General features: G+C 43.4%; 1 protein-coding gene across 1 annotated transcript in view; it reads left to right on the top strand.

Annotated features, from left to right (window-relative positions):
• Positions 1-21,127, top strand: part of Sec24d (SEC24 homolog D, COPII coat complex component) — a 106,296-nt gene that overhangs the window by 26,856 nt on the left and 58,313 nt on the right. The window contains 2 exon segments of the mRNA XM_052179302.1: positions 4,834-4,945; positions 10,894-11,021. Coding sequence (XP_052035262.1) covers positions 4,834-4,945; positions 10,894-11,021 — 240 coding nt within the window.

Genomic DNA, 21,127 nt, shown 5'->3' with positions numbered 1-21,127 from the left:
ATTTTGTTCCTAGTGGCTTAGAAGGTGTGGCCTCATTGAAGGAAGTCTATGGCAGGAAGTAAGCTTAGCCAGCTGAAGTCCTTTTCCGTCTGCTGTTTACTCTCTCTGCTTTGTGCTTGTGGTTCAAGAAGTGAGCTTTCAGCTTCTTCTGCCTACCACGATGCCTGCCACATTCTGCCGCAATATCTCTGCTGTGTGGACTCTTAACCATCTGGAACCATAAGTGTAACTAAACTCTTAGTTCTGTGAATCGCCTTGCTCAGGGTGTTTTATCACAGTAACAGGAGAAGAAGTAGTACATGACCTCTTTCTGCTGTGTCTTCTGCTTGCTGTCTGCTGTGAGGTGTATAGACACAAACACAAAAATGCCACATACATTCCACCTGCTCCTCCACCAGGAGGCTCTGACCAAACTCATGGGGCCAAGCAGCCATGAACTGAGTCCTCTGAAACATCCAGAATAAATCTTTCTTCCATTAAGATGAATAGGCCAGTAACAAAATGTCTTTCACTAAAACACAATTATTGGATAATTAGTGTTTGAAATTTGTTTACCTTGAGCTTATTTTGAAAGTGATTTCAGAAAACCTCCCCCAACTCTGTCTCCCCAAGGTCTGTTCCTGTTATAATCTCAGCCACCTTTAATATCCTTGTAGATAAACTTCCCAGTTCCCTGGCCTCCCAGGTTTCCACTTCCTTTAACCTTTCCCAGATCTAACCACAGGCCCTGTGACCACGAATACTATCAATTTTCAGACTTCCCCCTGAGAGCATTGTATTTCCATCTACTGCCTACTACCTTTGTAGCTTCGAAAGCCAAAGCAACTGCTCTCTCCACCAGGTCTTTACACCTAATACTTTTGACTTACATGCCTCCATCTCTTAACCATGTGTTTGCATTTGCAGGTGAATTTGCATGTACCTTTGTGTTTGTGCCATTGTATTTGTGTGTATTGTATGTGAGTGTGTCTGGGTGTGTTTGTGAATGTGCATGTCTCTATGTGTGAATGTGCATGTATTTGTTTGTGCTGTATATAGGTGTTTGTGTGTGCATGATACTGTGTTTGTGCATACATATGTGCTTTTTGTGTAGGTTTGTGTGTATGTGTGTATGCATGTGGTATGTATATACATATATGTATGTGTGTTTGTATATATATGTACATATGTGTATATGTTTACATGTGGGTATGAGTATATGTTTGTGTATATGTGTATGAGTGTGTAGTATATGCATATATGTGTGTGTACATGTGTGATATGTTTGCTTGTATGTGTGTATATATGTATGTGTAAGGGTGTAGGTTCTTGTCATTGCTTGATACCTCTCCCCACTTAGTGTTAGGGAGCTCCAAGGCTTAATCTTTGGAATGACCTTTTCTTTGTGGACATTTACTCTCTAGTCTTCATGGATATTTAGTCAACATTATTCATCCCTAAGGACAGGGAGTTGACATCCACTGAGAGCACTTTCAGAGTTCTTGTTCTTGGGCTCCCTCCATCCAGACTGAGGGTGGTGGGCACACTGGTGAGGGGCCACTACTCAAAGTATTCACTCTCAGAGCTTCCAGCAAAAATGGAATCCTCAGTAAGACCTTTCCCCGAACCCAACCCCAGCCCTGTCTGCTACCTCCTTACCTAGAAAGCCTTCGAGTCATCATAGACTCTTACACCTTCCTTTAGTCTTAGGATTAATTCTGTTCATCAGCTCTCCCTGGTGCAAGCCTCCACCATCCAGCTGCCTGAGACTCAGAGCCTTCCAACTAGCTGTGAAGTGGCTGTGTCCAGGCTTCCATCCAGTTGAAGTCAGGGCAGATCCTGGCTCAGAACAAAGCTTGCCAGCACTCTTTTATAGCTAATAGTCAACATTCTTATGATTCCTCACATGATGCTTCATTGTTGGCCACTTGTGGCTCCTGGTCCCCTCACAACATGTGCACACAAATACTAGATGCCTCTAATGTGGTCTCTCCTTGCCCCGTGCCTCTGTTTCAGTTGGGCTAGCTCTTTAAACATGCCTTGTATGGGCCTCAGCCTGACTCTTGATTTTCTATTGCCTGTATATATGCCCCTTTCCTATGCATATGTATATATACAAGGCCTGACTCATGTGGTCCTTTTTGTCCCCATGTCTTTACTACCCACTCAGTATCCCTGGAGTGATACTGGGACTGGAGCATCATGTCTCTTTATGTCCACATCTGACTGCCTGGCAGGAGGCACGTTATTGGTACAGTTATTTATCTGCCACAGTTCTTCTACTTGAAACTTCCAGTTTGTCCACTGCTGTCTCTAGCACCTACACAGAACCTGCCACTCATGCTCAGTGAGGGTGTGTGTGTGTGTGTGAGCATGTGTGAACATTAATGAGAAGAAGTAGCAGGTGCTGTGGTTCATCACGAACCTCACAAGTGTTATGTGCAAGCCAGCCCCACGGTTTGTATCTTGAAGAAAGAACTTGATGCCAGATGGAGCCTGATTATTTTCCTATGATGAAAACAACACATTTCATTAACGAAATAAACTCTTTTGCAAAGAAAGATTCCATTCCGCCATCCTGAGTGAGGCACCTCATACAGTAGACGTTTGACTGGTGGTTTTAGTGGCATTATGGCGTGTGGGAGCTGCTCTGCTGAAGGTCCCCCTCGTCCTCATCTATATCACAGAGGGATGAGGCTCTATCCTCCCCTCCTCCCCTCCCCCCTTCCTTTCACCACATACAGTTCAAACAGTTCTGCCTGGAGCAGCACTCCTAACTGGCCAGCATCCTAAATTGCTTCTCCTTCTGATATGTTTCTCCCAAGGTCAGCGCTTCCTTTCCATGCTCTCCTGATTATGCTTTATGGCTCCAAGCACTCGTGGGAATGATGCCCGTGGCACATCTCGGGGGTGGGCGGGGGAGATCTATGTCTTCCGAGAGCGCTTTGACATCATCACATGTCACCGTGCTACATCTCAGCCCACACGTGCAGGTCGCAGCCAAGTCACTGTTGGAATTTTTGCTTATTGTCTCATTTCTGATGCTGTTTTTCAAGAGTGTGCATTTGGGGATAAATAAAAAGCTATTTTTCACAATGGTAGAACTATTTGATATGTCTTACACTATTCTATGTCTTATTTTGAGGGGATGTGGGTTTAATTAATAATGACTATTTATAACATCGTTTCTTTGGGGACAGGGCATGGCCAGTTGTAAATGGGTCGTTTGAAATAAGGTCTGTGAGAATATGGTCTACTTATCAGTGACTGTGTAGGTTCAGTGGTCTAGACACGCGACTGTATCATGACAGTGTCCACCTTAGACTATGTTGGTTGGGATGATTTTGCTAAATGCTGACATTTAATAGTGTAAAAGTTACCCTTCTTTTGAGTAACCCAATTAGCTTGTGGTTAAATACAGAACATAATTACAGTGTTTTAATGTATCCACAGACTTCTTTTTCCTGGTAGCATCTTGTCTGTGTCTTGCCGTGGTAGTGATATCTGGAACACATCCTATATCTTTGTGTTTGTCACTACTCAAACTCTGAGGAAGCCAGACGGCAGACAGATACAGGTTTAAATTCAGGCTTGGTCGGTTGCCAGTATTCTTGGAACCCACGATGCCAGCACCATCTGTGCTGGTTGAGACTGGAGAAGGAGAGAACACTTTAGAGTTGGTTCAAAGTCAGCATTTGTATTAACGACGGGAAACTGTTTTATCCTTTCATTTTTATTCCAGCCTAGATGCCCTCTATCACTGCTCTCTTATGCTCATCTTTGAGTTTATCTCTGTTGTCCCCCCCCCTCCTTATCTGTAGAAAGTGAGAATCTGGAGCAGAAAAGGAGGAAGTAGAGGAAGACAGTCCTGGGGTTACCTCTTGGTACCCTAAGTTCATTCTACTCAATTTTGCTTGCACTTTTTTTTTTACCCTGGTATAACAAAAAGAAAAAATAAATAAAAAGGAATCTGTTCTAGTCTTCATCATCAAATATTATTGGTAGAGCCGGGCGGTGGTGGCGCACGCCTGTAATCCCAGCACTCTGGGAGGCAGAGGCAGGCGGATTTCTGAGTTCGAGGCCAGCCTGGTCTACAGAGTGAGTTCCAGGCCAGCCAGGACTATACAGAGAAACCCTGTCTGAAAAAGGCAAATCCAAAAAAAAAAAAAAAAACCCAAAATATTATTGGTAGAGAAATAAATATGTTTCTACATTAGATGGCAACATTTGGGGACCTTTACTCCTAAAGATTTCCCCAATACCTTAGATTCCCTTCTTGGGGTGGGGTGAGGGGACTTGAGAGGCAAGCCAAGAGATAAGATGGATTCTGAGTACAAGGTAGGGAGCTTTAGCTTACATATATATATAATATATATAATTTTGTCTCTATTTAATGTTTCTTAGAATTTTCTTTTGATTGAAAAAAAGTAGTTTCTTTTTTTAAAAAGTCTCAAATTTCTTTTCTTTCTAAAGTAGTTTTCAAATGTTTATCCATGGTTATAATAAGATAAAACATAATAAAATTAAGGTCTCTGAAAGGTCAGGATCTGAGTTAAGATTGCTTCAGAATAGAATTTGGAAATTTGATAACTTTTGCTCTAAAATTATGAGAATAAATGAAGATAAGACTGAAGACACGCTAGATTGATTTGTATGAGGAAAAATAAAAGGATTTCTAAAAGACCCCCCCCCTTCCCCTTTCTCTCTTTCTCGCCATCCCTTCTCCCCTTCTTTTTTCTTCTTTCTCTGAAGAAGGAGGAGGAAGAGGGCGCAGGAACAAGCACAGTCCCTTTCAGCTGCATTCAGGAAGAGTTGTCACTGAGTTTAACTCCCTCCTAATGTCTTGTTTGTCAGATTCAAGTGATCGAGAATGACAGGGCCACCAGAGGCGGACAGGTCTACACGACAAACACCAGGGGCCAGGTGCCTCCGCTGGTCACCACTGAGTGTGCGATTCAAGACCAAGGTATTTGTTCTCAGTCACTTTGGGAGGGGGGCAGGGGTTAGAATGTCTACTGGTTTTTTGAAAGCAAAAACCTTGACTCCAGTGATCAATGCTATTATAGAGAGAGTAGACCAGTTCCCTATTAGTCCCCCAAGAACCCAAAAGGTGCTGTCAATAGAATTATATTCTCCGCTGTAGTAGTCCAGAGAACTTCAGGTAGTGAACAATACAATGTGTCTGGGTTTTTTCCTAATTCAAATTGTGACTTATAGTTTAAGGTACTCAGTCCCCTACTAGGGTGACTTGGTGTACCATGCTGGGCATCATGAGTGAACAGAGGGGCTAAACTCTGTGGGCCAACTCACTGCCGAGGCATGGGGGCTGTTTTCTTCCTTTCTTTCTTTTTTGAATTTTTTTATTAGATATTTTCTTTATTTGCATTTCAAATGTTATCCCCTTTCCTGGTTTTTCCTCCAGAATCCCGTCCCATCCCCCATCCTTCTGCTTCTATGAGGGTGTTCCCCCACCCACCCATCCACTCCTGCCTCCCCGCCCTGGCATTCCCCCTACACCAGGGCATCGAGCCTCTACAGGACCAAGGGCCTCTCCTCTCACTGATGTCCCACAAGGCCATCCTCTGCTACATATGTGGTTGGAGCCATGGGTCCCTCTATATATACTCTTTGGTTGGTGGTTTAGTCCCTGAGAACTCTGGGAGGTCTGGTTGGCTGATAATGTTCTTCCTATGGGGCTGCAAACCCCTTCAGCTCCTTTAGGACACTCTTTCCAACAATTCTCCTAACGTGTTTGTTCTTGGTGAATCTCCCTCATTTCACAGCTTCCTTTCTTCCTTCCTTGTATATATGTGTGTGTATGCATGTGTATAGATGTATGTGTGTATATGCATATATGTGCATGTGTGTTTGAATATGTGTGTATGCATGTGTGTATGTATCATGTGTGTATGTGTATGTATATGCATGCAAGTATATACATGTGTGTGTGTGTGAGTGTGTGTAGGTCAGAGGACATTTGTAGGAGTTCCTTCTATCCTGTGGGTCCTGGGCTCTGACCTGAGGCTGTGAAGCTCCACCCACCCTCTGCCCCACCCACTCCTTAGGATGCTTTCTCAGCTTCCTCTGGGTGCTTTACATTAAGGGCCCTGGACTTAGTTAGTCCTCCCTCACCTTTGTTTGGCCACAGTTATTGCTATGGTGACTTAGCCTGCTTCCAGATAGCATCCCTGATCAGAGCTCCTAAAGGTCCGTGGCCAGCCTGGACTCAACTCCCCTCTAACCATCTACTCAGACTTGCTGTATGACAGACTGCCTAATACATTTCCCAGACTGAACGTGTTCTAACCCAATTCTGATCTCCACCCACACAACCCTCGAAAACCGGTTCCTTTCCTGTCCTTTGCAGACTTTCAGTTCTCAGGGAGAGCAGTTGCACATTCTTCCCGCTCCTCAGACTCACGTCTGCACGGCACATGCATCGTTCCTGCGAGCAGCCCTGTTACTACATCGACACTTGCCCAGAATCTGTCTGTGCTCTCTGCTCTATCTCTGTGGGGCTTGCCAGAGTCACGACTGTTTCTCACTTGGCCCCTGCTGCAGCCTCTTCCTGGGCTTGGGCTTCTCTGACTCTGGTTCTCCACACCAGAGCCAGGGAGCCCCAAGCCAGGTCATGACACTCCTCTACCCAACCCCAGCAGAGATGCACCATTTCATTTGTAAAACCTCAAGGACTTAGTGAGCTTCATGAGTCTACATGGTCTGACCCTGTAACTCCTCTGAACACAGCCTTGGGACTCCGATGTAAACAGCTCCTCTGCTAGGCTTCCTGTGTAAGTTTACCTGAGTGAGCTCCTTGTGTCTAATCAAATGTTTCCTTTATATTGAGGTTGACCGTACAAATATTTAAAATTTCAATCAGCCTCCTACTCTCAGGTATTCTTTAACAAAAGAGGCTATTTTTCATAGTGTCTATCATATTCCAATGACCCACATAATAGAATCATTCTTTTTGTTTCTCTTATCCATGACCCCTTCAAAAACATAAACTCAATAGTCTATAGAAAAACTTAGGACAGTGCCTAAGATGAAGTGGATAGTCAATAAACACTGATTATATTCACAGGTCCTAATAGGTTATAAGTCTAAATGTTTTAGATCAGTACTTTAGCTGATAGTTAAGGCCTTCAATATTAGTTCCCCAGGAGGATGAGGCAAAAGGATTTCAAGTTCAAGGCTTATCTGGCCTACAGTAAATTCAAGGCCAGCCTGGGCAAATTAGTAACACAGTCTCAAAATGCAGCTAAAAAGTCTAGGGCTGTATATAACTCAGCAATAGAGTGTTTGCCTAGCACACCAGGTTCTAGGTGCTATCCCTGGTACCAGTGAAAAAACTGTAAAGCTAGGACAGTGCCTACATAGTGTTACATAAACATTTTATTTCTATTGATCCTTTGAACAGGTCATGTATGCATACAATGTACTGCGATCATATTCACTTCTCAGATCCAGCCACACCTTTGCATCTTTCCCAAATTCCTCTCCCACTCCCCAAAATGACCTAACACAATCAATGCTGCCAATATGGACATAGGGGTATTCACTGGAGTGTGGTAGAAAAATTGTGACTTGTACAGTTCTTCTGCCCCCTCTTCTGCAAGGTCTCCTGAGCCTTGGGTTGGGGGCACAGGTGTGAACAGTTGTTCTGTATGTGGCTGAGCAATCCAGGTACTTAGTCTCTGCAATTGCACAGGGGTGAGTCTCTGTGTTATCCGCCATCTGTTGCACACAGAAACTTCTCTGATGAGGTCTAAGCGCTGCACTAATTTATGAGTATAGAGATCTAAATTTAGAGGGCATTTGGGAAGTGATAGTCACAGGTTTAATCCCGGGCCTCTGAGACCCCTAATCATGGGTTCTTGACCATATGCACAGTGTCAGGCATGCATTTCCTCCCGTGAATTAGGTTTTGAATCCAAGAAGAGGGCAGTTGGTTGCCCCTATAACATTCATGCCACTATTGCAACAGTGAGACTGTCTTGCCATGCCATTTGTTATAGTAGCTCAGTGGATCCACAGTTAGGTAAGACTGTTGATAACATAACCCCAAAGCACCCCAAGAGTACCTTCAGGTACTATGAAAGCTAGCCGATAGGAAGGAAGCTTCCCAGTTAGTACCACTTGATTTCTCCATATTTGTAAGCAAAGTATATGATGTCTTCAACAGTAGGATCTTACCATCAAGTTCTGGTGGGAACCAAAGGCAATGACAACAGCCACTGGACTTCTTATTTGTCAGTCTATGACTTTGGGAGGAACATTATCCATTTAGGATATTTACACAATTAAATTATTTCATATGAAAAAATATGAACTTTATAAAATAGGGAATTTTCAATATTTTTTCCCAAACATCCACAGTGTTAATTTCCTCTGCTCCATTCCCTTGCCTGCTTAAACGTCCCTCCCCACCATCCCCCTTTCTTTTTCACACCACCTGTGTTTTGCCATCCCCTGTCCCTTGAGGTCTTTCTTCACTATCTCAGTCTGCTTGCTATTGCTATGATAAAGTCCATCACCAAAACCAGTTTGAGAACGAAGACTTTAGCTGGCTTCCACTTCCATATCACAGTCCATCATTGAGGAGGGAATTCAAAGCAGGAAAGGAGTAGGAACCTAGAGGCAAGAACTGAAGCAGAGGCTGCAGAGGATCCGGCTTACTCCACACGGCTTGCCCAGCCTGCTTCATTATTACTGCCCAGGATGACCTGCCCAGGATGGCACTGCGCCCAGTGAACTGGTCTCTTCCACATCAATCGTTAGTCAAGAGAATGCCCTGCAGCCTTACCTACAGGCGATGTGATGGAGACCAAAACATGAACCAGGAAATTCCCTTGTCCCACCAGTGGTTACTTCCTAGTTCCCTGGAGTCTAACAGGTACCCCAAGTTAAGCAAGCGATCTAAGGATTTGACACTGAGATCCATATATGAGTGAGAACATATGTTTATCTTCATAGATCTGAGTTACTTCGGATAACTCAGTATGTTTTCCGATTGTGTCTATTTATTTACAGATTTAATAATTAACTTTTTATGGTAGAATGAAATTCTATTGTGTATAGATAACATATTTCTATTCTCTGTTGATCTGTTGATAACAGATAGCTGTTTAAGCGGTTTCCATGTCCTGGCTATTGTGAGTGGAGCAGCTATGAGCATGGGTGGGCATGCATCTCTGTGGGAGGATATCGTCCATTGGATAGGATAGCTGGGCCAGGGAACAGCCATACTAATGTCCAAAGTAGCTCTGCCAATATGCACTCCCACCAACAGTGCTCAAGGGCTCCCCTTCCCCCACATCCTCACCAGAATCTGTGGTTGTATGTTTTTTGTTTTGTTTTGTTTTGTTTTTTAAATCTTAGCCATTCTGATTGAATTAAGATGAAACCTCAAAGTAGTTTCAATTTGCATTTTCCTGGATGGCTAAGGAACCCTAACCTTAACCCTAACCCTAACCCTAATTGTAAAAATATTTCTCAGCCATTTGTCTTCTCCTGAGAAGTATTTATTCGGTTCCAGAGCTCACTTTTTAATTTGGTTGTTTCCTTGGTGTCTATTGTTTGAGTTCTTGTATATTATAGGCAGTAATCCTCTGCCAGATGTGTAGCTGGCAAGGTTTTTCCCAGCCTGTAGGCTGCTCTGTCTTCAGTTGATTAACAGTTTCCTTTGCTGTACAGAAGCTGTTTAATTTTATGAAGTCGCACTTGTTATTAGGTTATTGGTCCTATATCCTTGTTATGAGATAATTGGTCCTACTTCCTGGGTGACTTTGCAGTTCTATTTGGAAAGTCCTTACCGGAGCCTAAATCCTGACGTGTACTCCCTACTCTTCCTTACCTGAGCCTAAATCCTGACATGTTCTCCCTATTCTTTCTTACTTGAGCCTAGATCCTGATATGTTGGCCTTACTCTTCTTTACCTGATCCTAAATCCTGATGTGCACCCCCTACTCTTCCTTACCTGAGCCCAAGTCCTGGCTGATGTGAACTCTTCTACTTTTCCTTACCTGATCCTACATCCTTATGTATACGCCATAGTCTTCCTTACCTGAGCCTAATTCCTGATATGTTCTTCAGACTCTTTGTTTTGCAAGTTCCAGAGTTTGGGGTCTAATGTTGAAATCTTTGATCCATTGGAAATTGATTTGTATCCGGGGTGATCAGGATCCTTCTACATATAGATATCCAGTTTTCCTAACACAATTTGTTAATGATGCTATCTTTTTGAAGAAAAAAAACTAAATTATTCTAATGATTAAAATATTCTTCATGGATGATATTTTAATTCTCCTGTGTGCCATACAAAATATAATATATATATATATATGACACATATATATATATTTGGTCAGAAAATCTAATGTATATTGAAAAGTAATTGTGATTTTAAAAGTAACATTTCTTTTACAACTAGATTTTAATATATAAATTCAATTTACAAACTTAAGAGAAAATAAAACAAATTGCAGTTATATTTGAACAAATCTCATTTGACCATATGAAATGGTCTACAGATAATTACATGCCCATGGCAGATGTCTTAGTAGAAGTGGGAACGAAGAGGTGATTGTTCAACTGGAGAGATGGCTCAGCAGTTAAGAGCACTACTCTTCCACAGGACCCAAGTTCAGTTCCTAGCTCCCTTGTTAGGCAGCTCACAGCAGCCTGTTACTCTGGCTCCTGGGGATCTAGCGCCCTCTTTCTCTAGTAAGGTTCAGTAGTCTTGTGTATGTCCCTGATAAGTAGATCACAGAATTTTACAATACTTCATACACTTTTTTAGAAACAAAAAAATATTTATAGATAAGGATGAATTGTAGTTTACTTTTGCTTGAGTATCTTAGACTGGATATTTATTCTAACCAAGATTTGTCTGTGTGACTTTGAATGACTCAGGCCACGCGAGCCCCCGCTACATCCGCTGTACCACGTACTGCTTTCCATGCACGTCAGACATGGCTAAGCAAGCTCAGATCCCACTGGCTGCCGTCATCAAGCCCTTTGCCGACATTCCAGCTAACGAGGTAAGAAGGAGTGAAACAGAGTCAGTAATCTACCTACATACTCCAAAATGGGTCTTGACAGGCTTTTATTATACGCTATTCCAAACTCCAGGAAAATGGATTAAATGTATATATCAAAAATACCTAGTCATATAATTCATATGTAAATCAGAATCTGATAAGCAGCAACACATAATGCCCCGAATACTAATGATGATGGTCTGAGTCATATTTTGATCCACCGTAATAGTGCACACAGAAAGTGTTGTCTAGGAGAATGTGGTGTGGTGACAAAGCATGTGACTGTCAGGGAGGCGGTATTCCCATCTCAGGGCCCTGCTGTGGGGGTGTTCTGTTGGGAGAAGTCCTTGATCTTAATGCATCTTCTTTAATAGTTACTGTGCCAAAATGCTCATAAACTAAATGTTAGAGACACAGCAGAGATAGATCTATATGTATATTTGTTTGTAGGGACATACCTAATATAGAGTTTAGTGTAAAACAAAATAGAAAAGTGGCTCATATTTAAAATCTGTAGTTACAGGTTACTGTTAATATTGATCAAGCATTAATTGCTGAAGTACTTGATCGTGATATCTGGACTGACAGAATTCTGTTCCTCACAGCAGCCATTCCTTTTATAAAGGTCCTCAGTGATGGCTATTCAAATGCACAGGGAGGGAAGACCTATAGAAGGGAAAGTCTTGCTTCAGTGAGGCTTTGATGTGACCAGTCACAGGAGTGCAGCCCTTAGCCTGAGCCATTTTATTCCATTAGCTGTGCTTCAAGTTAGAGTTCCCACTCCCTGCTCCAGAGACCCTCAATCTCAGGTCTAGGGATCCTTAGAAGGAGGCTGATCTACTCTAAGGAGCAACATCTAAGGAGGGGGAAGATCCTTTGCTGGAGAGAACAGATTCTCTTTCCAAGGGAGGGGAGGAGGGGAGGAGAGGAGGAGAGGAGGGGAAGAGGGCGCTCACATGAGGGAAGGAAGAAAGATGGCCCCCGTGGCTCCCTTGCATACAGTGGACTTCCAATGCTGCAGGATCTCCTCTCTTGAAAATGGACTGATCTGAGGAGTGGGTCAGGGGGAGGCCTGGGACTACCCTTAGAACCCCAGAATCCACGTGTTCCACGCTCAGTGCACAGCTCAGGAAGCACACTGAACAATCGTGGTCTCTCCTGTCTCAGTCTCAGCAATGCTATACAAGGCTTTAAAACTTTTTAAAAATTATTTTATGTTTATGTGTGTTTGATTTGCATATAAATACTCATGGAGGTCAGAAGACAGTGTTGGATCTCCTGTGATAAAAGTTACACATGGTTATGTGTTGCTGTGTGTGTTGGGAATAGAACCCTGGACCTCTGCAAGAGCAGTTAGTGCTCTTAGCCACTGAGCCATCTCTCCAGCTCCATCCACATTCTTTAAAAATAATTCAAACTACTTCAGAAAGAGAACATAGGCCAACATGCACTGATGAAGAGATCCTGCTGTGTACAAACATGTGGAGCTTAATTAAAGTGTCTTGTAGCTATTTCCAACAATTTATGGAAGGAAAAAAGAAAAAAATGTAATAATTTCATGTCATTGTGCAAACATAATGGATGTTGTTTGTCACATGTCTATCTTTTTGGGGTTTTTTTTTTTGGAAGCCTCTTAAGGTGAGTTGTCAATGCAGACATTGACAAATTCACTCATCACACATTATTAACTAATGTCCAATATATGCTTACTGGGACAGAACTAGTTTACAAATGTACATCCTTTTATCTCATCCCAAGATCTCACGCTTATGAAATACATGTCTTCTCATGGCCGTCAGCGAGTAGAACGTGGTGGTTTGAATACAAGTACCCTCCACTGGATAGTGTGCATGAATGCTTGGTCCCCACTTGATATACTGTTTGGAAAGGATTAGGTAATGTGGCCTTGTTGGAGGTGAGACAGCCTTTTGAAGTAGGCGTGTCACTGGGAGTGGCCTTTGACATTTCAAAAGCTTGCACCAGGCCCAGTGTCTCTCTCTTGCCTGCTGCCTGAAGATCAAGATGTAAACTCTCAGTTACTGCTACAGAGCCATGCATGTCTACTTCCCACTATGATGATAATATAACTAAGCCTCTGAAATTGTAAGCCAATGAAATGATTTCCTTTATTAGAAAAAAGAAAAACAAAAGAAATGCATGACTTAGCAGTGTTGGTTACATTTCGGCAAATCTGTACACCTGTGTAAACTCAGTGCCTACCAAAATGTAAACTGTCACGGTTACTCTAGAGAAGCCCCTCACGCCCCTCAGCCGTTCTCACCCTTCCCCCCACCTCCCTTCTTCCATATCCACTGTTCTGAGGTTTTCTCTGACAGGTTTGAGTTTCTCATCTCGTGCCTTCGATGGCTAGGCTAGGGTCACAGAGGATAGAAATGATGTGACAGTGTTTTCTCTCTCACGACCCAGTGAGTTTCATAGATCAGTAGCCTTTCTTCTCATTTCTGAGAAGTATTTCATTGTACAGATATGCCAGTCTGCTTGCATAGTATTTTATTGGTAGACATCTGGGTTTTTTATGCCTCATTAATAAAAGTGCTGTGAACATGTCGTACAAGTCTTTCCATGAACATACGCTCATTTTTCTTAAGCTAACATCCATGAATACATCTCAGCCGCCTAAGGTTAATACTCAGTGCTTTTATAAGAAACTCACAGGCTATTTTCCCAACTGGTTACACCATTTTGCTTACCTTGCATTAACATACGAGGTGCTCCGTGTGTGCCCTAGGATTCAATGACGCCCTCACTGTGATATTAGCAATCAGGATGAGTATGTGGTAGACTCTATGAGATATTCTTTATTTCAAGAATAGAAATAGGTTCCGTGACCTGAGCAAAATTTAAAAATTGTACACTGACTATTATGTTGCTTATGTACACATCATTAATAGTTATTAATATTTGTTATGTTGTGATTTTTAAGAGAATGAACACATCCTGGGTATATGTAATTTCCATTTTCCTGAGACCCATTCGTTTTTTCTCTCCCTTTTTCTCTGGGGACAAGCACAGGTATTCTTCATGTTTATCCTGACTTTATGACAATACGGAGCATTAGTTTTCACTTAGCTGAGATGACATTTGAATTATTTTTTTTTTTTAGTTTTTATTGAATATATTCTTCATTTACATTTCAAATGTTCTATCCTTCCCCAGTTTCCTCCCTCCCAGAAAACCACCAACCCATCCTCTCTTCCCCTGCCTCCATGAAAATGCCCCTCCACCCACCCCACTCCCCCCTAGCTCCCCCCCTCGATTTCCCCTCACTGGAGTGTCTATTGAGCCTTCATAGGACCCAGGATCTCTCCTCCCACTGATGCCAGACAAATCATTCCTCCTCCACAAATGCGTCTGGAGCCATGTGTACCCCTTGGTTGATGGCGTAGTTCCTGGGAGCCCTGGGAGTTCTGGTTGGCCTACATCATCATTCTTCCTTACCACGAGGCTGCAAACCCCTTCAGCTCCTCCAGTCCTCCCTCCAACTCCTCCACTGGGGACCCCACACTCAGTCCAATGGTTTGCTGCTAGCATCTGCCTCTGTATCTCTCAGGCTCTGACAGGGCCCCTCGGTAGACAGACATAGCAGGCTTCTTTCAGCAAGCACTTCTTGGCATTCACAGTAGCGTCGGAGTTTGGTGACTATTTATAGGATGAATCCCCAGGTAGGACAGTCTCTGGATGGCCTTTCCTTCAGTCTCTGCCCCACACTGTCTCCATAATTGTTCCTGTGAGCATTTTGTTCTCTTTCTCAGAAAAACCAAAGCACCCACACTTTGGTCTTTCTTCTTCTTGAGCTTCATATGGTCTGTGAATTGTCTTGTTTATTCTGAGCTTTTGGGCTAATATCGACTTATCAGTGAGTACATACCATGTGTGTTCTTTTGTGATTGGGTTACCTCACTCAGGATGACACTTTCTAGTTCCATCCATTTGCCTAAGAATTTCATGAATTCGTTGTTTTTAATAGCTGAATAGTATTCCATTGTGTAAATATATCACATTTTCTGTATCCATTCCTTGGTTGAGGGACATCTGTGTTCTTTCCAGTTTCTGGCTATTATAAATAAGGCTGCTATGAACATAGTAGAGCATGTGTCCTTATTACATGTAGGAGCATCTTCTGAGTATATGCCCAGGAGTGGTATAGCTGAGTCCTTAGGTAGTATTATGTCTAATTTTCTGAGGAACTGCCAAACTGATTTCCAGAGTGTTTGTACCAGCTTGCAATCCCACCAGCAGTGGAGGAGTGTTCCTCTTTCTCCACATCCTCACCAGCATCTGCTGTCACCTGAGTTTTTTCATGTTAGCCATTCCGACTGATGTGAGGTGAAATCTCAGGGTTGTTTTGATTTGCATCTCCCTGATAATGAAAGATGTTGAACATTTCTTTAGGTGCTTCACAGTCATTCACATTTCCTCGGTTGAGAATTCTGTTTAGCTCTGTACCCCATCTTTAATAGGGTTATTTGACTCTCTGGAGTCTAATTCTTGAGTTCTTTGTATACACTGGATATTGGCCCTCTGTCAGATATGGGATTGGTAAAAATCTTACCCAATCTGTTCTTTGCCATTTTGTCCTATTTGACTTTGTCCCTTTGACTCTGAGGCAGTGACTCTCTTTGTCACTGAGGTGTGTTTCCTGTATGCAGCAAAATGTTGGGTCCTGTTTACATATCCAGTCTGTTAGTCTATGTTTTTTTATTGAGGAATTGACTCCATTGATGTTAAGAGATATGAAGGAAAAATGATTATTACTTCCTGTTATTTTTGTTGTTAAAGGTGGAATTATGTTTATGTGGCTATCTTCTTTGGGGTTTGTTGAAAGAAGACTGCTTTATTGGTTTTTCTAGGGTGTAGTCTCCATCCTTGTGTTGGTATTTTCCACCCATTATCCTTAATAGAGCTCGGTTTGTGGAAAGATATTCTGTAAATTTGGTTTTGTCATGGAATCTCTTGTTTTCTCCCTCTATGGTAATTGAGAGTTTTGCTGGGTATAGTAGCCTGGGTACTCTTAGGGTCTGTATGATATCTGCCCAGGATCTTCTAGCTTTCATAGTTTCTGGCAAGAAGTCTGGTGTAATTCTGATAGGTCTGTCTTTACTTGACCTTTTTCCTTTACTTCTTTTAATATTCTTTTTTTAGTGCATTTCATGTTTTGATTATTATGTGCCGGGAGGACTTTCTGGTCTTGTCCAGTCTATTTGGAGTTCTGTAGGCTTCTTTTGTGTTCATGGGCATCTCTTTCTTTAGGTTAGGGAAGTTTTCTTCTATAATTTTGTTGAAGAAATTTACTGACCCTTTAAGTTGTAAATCTTTGCTCTCTTCTATACCTATAATCCTTAGGTTTGGTCTTCTCATTGTGTCCTGGATTTCCTGAATGTTTTGGGTTATAAGCCGTTTACATTTTGCATTTTTTTTGACTGTTGAGTCAATGTTTTCTATGGTATCTTCAACACCTGAGATTCTTTCTTCTATCTCTTATATTTTGTTGTTGATGCTTGTATCTATGACTCCTGATTTCTTTCCAAGGTTTTCTATGTCCAGAGTTGTCTCCCTTTGTGATTTCTTTATTGTTTCTACCTCCATTTTTAGACCTTGGATGGTTTTGTCCAGTTCTTTCACTTGTTTGTGTTTTCCTGTAATTCTTTAAGGGATTTTTGTGCTTCCTCTTTAAGAGCTTCTACCTGTTGATCCATGTCCTCCTGTATTTCCTTAAGGGAGTTATTTATGTCCTTCTTGAAGTCCTCTATCAGAATCATGAGATGTGATTTTAAATCCAGATCTTGCTTTTCTGGTGTGTTGGGGTATCCAGGGTTTGCTATCGTGAGAGAACTAGGTTCAGATGGTGCCACGTTGCCATGGTTTCTATTGGTAATATTCTTGCGTTTGCCTTTTGCCATCTGGTTATCTCTGGTGTTAGCTGGTGTTGCTGTCTCTGACTGTGGCTTCCCTGTCCTGCAAGCCTGTGTATCTGTACTCCTGGGATTTCTGTTCTCTCTGTGCACACAGTTATGTTGGCACTCCTGGGAGACCCGCTCTCCGGTGGTAGTGTTTGTGTCTGTAGCTCTGTGGCCCAGGATCAGCTCTGCTCTCTCAGGCCTCTCTGCATTCCTGGGAGGTTAGCTATCTCCCTGTGCGACCTGGATATGGTGTTCTGTGTCAGAGGATGGTTCCCAGCCAGAGACAGAATCCTTAGGGCTCCTGCCTCAAGGTTCCATATGGGTTCCTCTGAACAGCAGACGTGGTCATACCTGTGCTCTCAGGTCACTCCACACTCCTGAGTGGTTAGCTGTCTCCCTGTGCCACCTGGATATGGTGCACTGTGGCAGAGGATGGTCTCCAGCTGGAGACAGAAACCGGAAGGCTAGACATTTGAATTATAAAGTGTGAGCAGTCACAGTGAAGGATCCATATGGCTTCCTTCGCCGCGGTCCCACCACAGCTTTTCAGACAGCTCTTACCTATATTTTTGAGATTCCTTTAACACTTACAATATTCATATTTATAAAATATACATATAAGCATATGTATTCACCCCTTGACAAAGTCAGTATGTAAATTACCATATTAGCGCTGGCAGGGCTGCCTGCTGTTCCCAGTGTTTCTGTTTTTCATTAGTGTGTCGCGCCCTGGTCCCAACTGCCATTTGCAGAGCTGCATCACCCTTCACAGCAGGAGGCACACATGTATGAAGAGAAACATCGTTACCACTTAGTAAGAGAAATGTCCTTACTGCTGTGCGCACCATTTTTAGACTCATGCTGATTCTAAAACCACTGAGCTTTTGCAGCGTGAGTCCTGCTGTTGAGCAGCTGTAGTCTCATAAATGTGTCTGAAAGAACCACAGATTCTCTCCTCCCTGGCGTGGGGTGATGAAGATGGACTTCTCCTGCCTTGCCTTTGGCACCTGTAACCTTTCATAGTCAGGAGAAGATGAGTTTATATCTTAAAAGCGACATGAATAATATGCAAAATAAGAAAACACTGCAGGTAGAAGTTCTGTTGTGTCTCAAAATTGTGGATGTGGGATTTTGGCCCTTGACAGTGTTCTTGTTGGGTATCTTGTGCTCACTGTAGTGAATTTGCCTGATTTTTAATGAGGCATGAGTGAAACTGCTCTCAGCCTCCTCCTGAGATAGCTAACTTGGATCAAAAAACCCCTGGAAGTGGCTTGGGGTTCAGTCAGTAAGGGGGCCACTTCCTGGGCATGAGGACCTCAGTCCACAGCTGAAAGCTGGACACAGCAGGGCAGATTTGTTGGCTTCTGGACCTGAACAGAAGAGGCAGGAGGTGGTCGTCATGGGTTGATGGAGAGCTGGTCCAGCTGAATTAGTGAGTTTCAGGTTGAGTAAGAGACAGCAATGGAGAAGGATACCCAGCACTGACCTCTGTTCTTTGTCCACATGTACACACATATGCCCGCACTCCCATACACATGCCTACGCCATACACAGACGTGTACTCACCCAGAGAGACACACACAAATGCTTGGAACAGAATAAAACTCAGCAGTTTTATTTTGCTGATGACACAGGACTCCTTCCTCATCTTTTCATATGTGTGTTTCAACAGGTTTTCGTTGTTATTTTGAGACAGGATCTCATGTAGACCAGCTTTCATCTCACAGTGTAGCCGAGGCTAACCTTGAGCTTCTGACTCTCCTGTCTCCACCTCCTGAGGGAGGACTGTGGTATGGGGCTGGACCCAGAGCCCTGTGCACACTAGGCCAGCAGTCTGCCTGCTGGACCATACTCCTCCCCTCGACCTTGCTCTCTGCATCCTAATATTGATGGTGCAATTTAATATCAATAATGCAATATTCAATAATGCATTTCTAAAAACTAAACCTAATGTAAGGAGATTTTGGTTGTTGTTGGGGAAAAAAAATCTTCCAGCCATTAATCCAAGCCTTACCACAAATTATACAGACATTACATCAAGTGTGAATATGTGCGTTTTGTGTTTTAAGTTAATAGTTTTAACCGAATGTTGTCCACCCTCAAGGCTTCTGTGCCAGCTTGAGCTCCAGGAAAGTCTCTGAGCTCCGGAAGCCATAAGTAGGTGAAGTTATGCTGATTGCTGACTTTCGAAATCTGACTTGGGGAGAAACTGTACTTGAGAATAAAAATATATTCGTCCAGTATTTGTAGACAGTGGATACTGAGCAACTGGACGTGTCCGGCGGTACTGCCCTCTCTGTGTGGGCTCGTTCTGCCAGAAGCTCCGCCCTTTTCCTCAGAGCATCAGGAGATCACCTTGAGTGGACAGATGTGAGGGACACTACCCATTAATGTCTCCTTGATGAAGAATCGCCTACCAAAGGGATCGAGTTCATTTTCGCTGATTGAAATGGAAGTGACAGAAGGGGGTGTGAAAGGGATGCCCAGGCCCCAGGGCGTGGCTCTCGTAGGGCAGGCTTGGAGAGGATGATACTCAAGGGCTGGACCTAACTGAGGAGAGCCACTGACAGAGAAGAAACACTGCTGAGTGCCAGCTTGTGTGATTATCCCCATTTCAGAGATGAGGAAACTAAGGCAGTTAGGTGTGTTGAAAAGGTCGGTGACTGAGTCGGGGAGGTGCCAGAGTTCTTTAAAGACATGTTCTCACTTTCTCTCATTCTCTCATATTCTCTCTCTCCCTTCCTCCCTTGCTCCCCCTCCCTTTCTCTTCCCTCCCCCTCGCTTTCCTCTCTCCTCCCTTTCTCTTCCCTCCCCCTCGCTTTCCTCTCTCCTCCCTTTCTCTTCCCTCCCCCTCCCTCTCCCCTCCCCCTCCCTCTTCCCTCCCTCCTTTCTCCCCCTCCCCCTTCCCTCCCTCCTCTCTCCCCCTCCCCCTTCCCTCCCTCCTCTCTCCCCCTCCCTCTTTCCTCCCTCTTCTCTCCCCCTCCCTCTTCCCTCCCTCCTCTCCCCTCCCTCTTCTCTCCCTCTTCTCTCCCCCTCCCTTATTCTTCCCTCCCCCTCCCTCTTCCCTCCCTTTTCCCTCCCTCTCCCTTTTCCTTCCCTTCTCTCTCTCCCTTCCCTTTCTTTCCCTCTCTCCTCTTCCCTCCTTTCCTCTCTCCCTCCTCTTTTCTCCCTGCCCCTCCCCTCCCTCCCTTCACTTCCCTCACTCTCCCTTCTCCTCTCCCTCCCCTTCCCTCCATCCCTCCTCCCCTCCCTACTCTAGTCAACCCATATACACATACTCAGATGCTTCTCATAGAAACCCCAGATTTAACATGCTCAAAAGTGAGTTCCTGCTCCCTGTGCCTGTTCACTCTGCTGGATTCCGACCCATTACTGTCATTTATCTAATGGCTCAGGTTAGAATCCAAAACTCAGTAAACGTAGTTGGTATAAAAAATGAGGGACAAAGATGGTTTTGTGTTTTATTATTTTTTTGAGACATTCTACATCTCACTGTGTAGACTAGGTTGGCCTCGAACTCACAGAGATCCACCTGTCTTCTGAGTGCTAGGGTTAAATGCGTGGTCCACTATGCCCAACCCTCAGGAAAAAGAAGTTTTAAAATAACTTTCATGGAACTAGAGAGATGGCTCAGTGGATAAGAGCTCGGTCTGGTTTCGAGGGGGTCTGGGTTTGATTCCCAACACCAAAATGGTGACCCACAGCCATCTCTAACTTTATTTGCAATGGACCCAACGCCTTCGTCTGGCCTCTGTGGGCTCCTGACATGCACCTGGTTCACAGGCACACATTCAGGCAAAAAAACATTCATACACATAAAATAAAAATACATTAAAAAGACAAAAGTAAAATACCTTTCCTTTTTTTTTTTGCTCTTTTTAAAAATTTTCTATATTCTTTGTTGACATTCCAAAAGCTTTCCCCTTCAGTCCCCCCCCCCCCCCCCGCCCCATATGTCCCATAAGTCCTCTTCTCTCCATCCATTCTCCTATCTTTCCCCCTCCCTTTTCTCTGTCCTGGTACTCCCCTACAATGGTGGATCAAGCCTTTCCAGGATTAGGGCCCTCTTCTTCCTTCTTCATGGGAATCATTTGATGTGCTAATTGTATCTTCAGTATTCAGAGCTTCAGGGCTAATTAATATTCACTTATCAATGATTGCATTCCATGTGTATTTTTTTGTGAT

Source organism: Apodemus sylvaticus, chromosome 4, assembly GCF_947179515.1.
Source record: "Apodemus sylvaticus chromosome 4, mApoSyl1.1, whole genome shotgun sequence".
Lineage (NCBI taxonomy): Eukaryota > Metazoa > Chordata > Mammalia > Rodentia > Muridae > Apodemus > Apodemus sylvaticus.
Note: the sequence above shows the minus strand (reverse complement) of the source record. Positions and strands in the feature narration are given on the sequence as shown.